At 48.8% G+C, this 1,329-nt stretch overlaps 1 protein-coding gene across 1 annotated transcript in view; it reads left to right on the top strand.

Moving 5' to 3' along the window:
* The first annotated feature begins 340 nt into the window (after nucleotides 1-340).
* LOC105813714 (glutathione S-transferase Mu 4-like) overlaps nucleotides 341-1,329 on the top strand; it is a 61,561-nt gene continuing 60,572 nt past the window's right edge. Inside the window, exons 1-2 of the mRNA XM_012648492.1 lie at nucleotides 341-1,112; nucleotides 1,199-1,309. Of these exons, the coding sequence (XP_012503946.1) occupies nucleotides 909-1,112; nucleotides 1,199-1,309 (315 nt within the window). The 5' untranslated portion in view covers nucleotides 341-908. The remainder of the gene's footprint in view (nucleotides 1,113-1,198; nucleotides 1,310-1,329) is intronic.

The following is a 1,329-nucleotide window of genomic DNA, read 5'->3' as shown; positions in this document are numbered from 1 at the left end:
GAGTAGCTGGGACTACAGGCATGCGCCACCATGCCCGGCTAATTTTTTCTATATATTTTTAGTTGGCCGATTAATTTCTTTCTAGTTTTAGTAGAGGCGGGGTCTTGCTCTTGCTCAGGCTGAATGAGTTAAAGTTTTAATGGCTACTGATACTCCAGGGGGTTCCTTAAACTGTACCAGAGTGACCCTCTTAACAATAAACTGTATCAAATGAAAATCCTAAATCAGTCCCTGCTAGTCTTAGGAAGTTCAGATACCCAAGGTTGAAATTCATTTCCTAGGCAATAAAGTCATGTGTTCAGAATTCTCCATACCTTAGCCCTCTGTCCTCAGCTGTGAGCCATCTCTCCTAGGTGGTTCACCCCATCTGCCTACTCGTGCAGTACACACAAAGTTAGGAGAAAAACAAGTACAAGATGGGGAAATGAAATAGCACCTTCATTTGTGGACTTCTGGGCTACTATTTTTCTCGTGCTTCTCCTTGACACCAACAGGGATCAGGGTGTTTTCTTAATGGGAAGCTCAGGGTCACCAGAGAGCCCTATGCCTCTCCCTCCTTTTCAAGATGAAACTCTCCCAAACTTTCAAAAACTACTGAAACATCCATTGCATTCCTCTGCCATCCCAGTAGGTAGAACTTTTGACTTATTTCCCTGAGCTCTTTTCATTCTGTACTGTTGTCGTTCTGCCTGCCGTCTCAGTGCAGAGCCTGCCGGGTGCTCAGGGTGCTCCTGGGTCTGACCCACAGGAGACTTGTTTTGGGATCAGTGGTGACAGATTCAGGGACAATCTTAATCCTCTCTGCCTTCCCATGATGTCAGATATGGTGTGGTAGTCAGTAGGAGCCTAATCAATGCTGATGTATTAATGGAGGGCTGGGCACTGACCCAGTTCCAGTTGTGGGGAAGATGGCTGCTCACCTGTGGCCAGGGGGTCATGCACAGCCCTGGGGAGGCCTGCCTCTGTTCCCCGGGGCGCTGGTGTCTGAGGGTGATGACAGCTATTCTCTGTCTCAGGAGAAACTGAAGCCCCAGTACTTGGAGGAAATTCCTGAAAAAATGAAGCACTTCTCACAGTTCCTGGGGACACGGCCCTGGTTTGCAGGGGACAAGGTAAAGGGGCCGGTGATAGGGAATGAGAATTGTCATATTTCCTGTGTCCTGGAGCTTCCAGCCCACTCATTGTTGGCCTTCTGCAGATCACCTTTGTGGATTTCCTCACTTACGATGTCCTTGACCTGCACCGTATATTTGAGCCCAAGTGCCTGGACGCGTTCCCCAACCTGAAGGACTTCATGGCCCGTTTCGAGGTGATGACCCCATCCTCCTC

This window comes from Propithecus coquereli, unplaced genomic scaffold (genome assembly GCF_000956105.1).
Source record: "Propithecus coquereli isolate 6110/MARCELLA unplaced genomic scaffold, Pcoq_1.0 Scaffold289, whole genome shotgun sequence".
Lineage (NCBI taxonomy): Eukaryota > Metazoa > Chordata > Mammalia > Primates > Indriidae > Propithecus > Propithecus coquereli.
The sequence above is the reverse complement of the archived record's forward strand: the minus strand, read 5'-3'. Positions and strand labels throughout refer to the sequence as shown.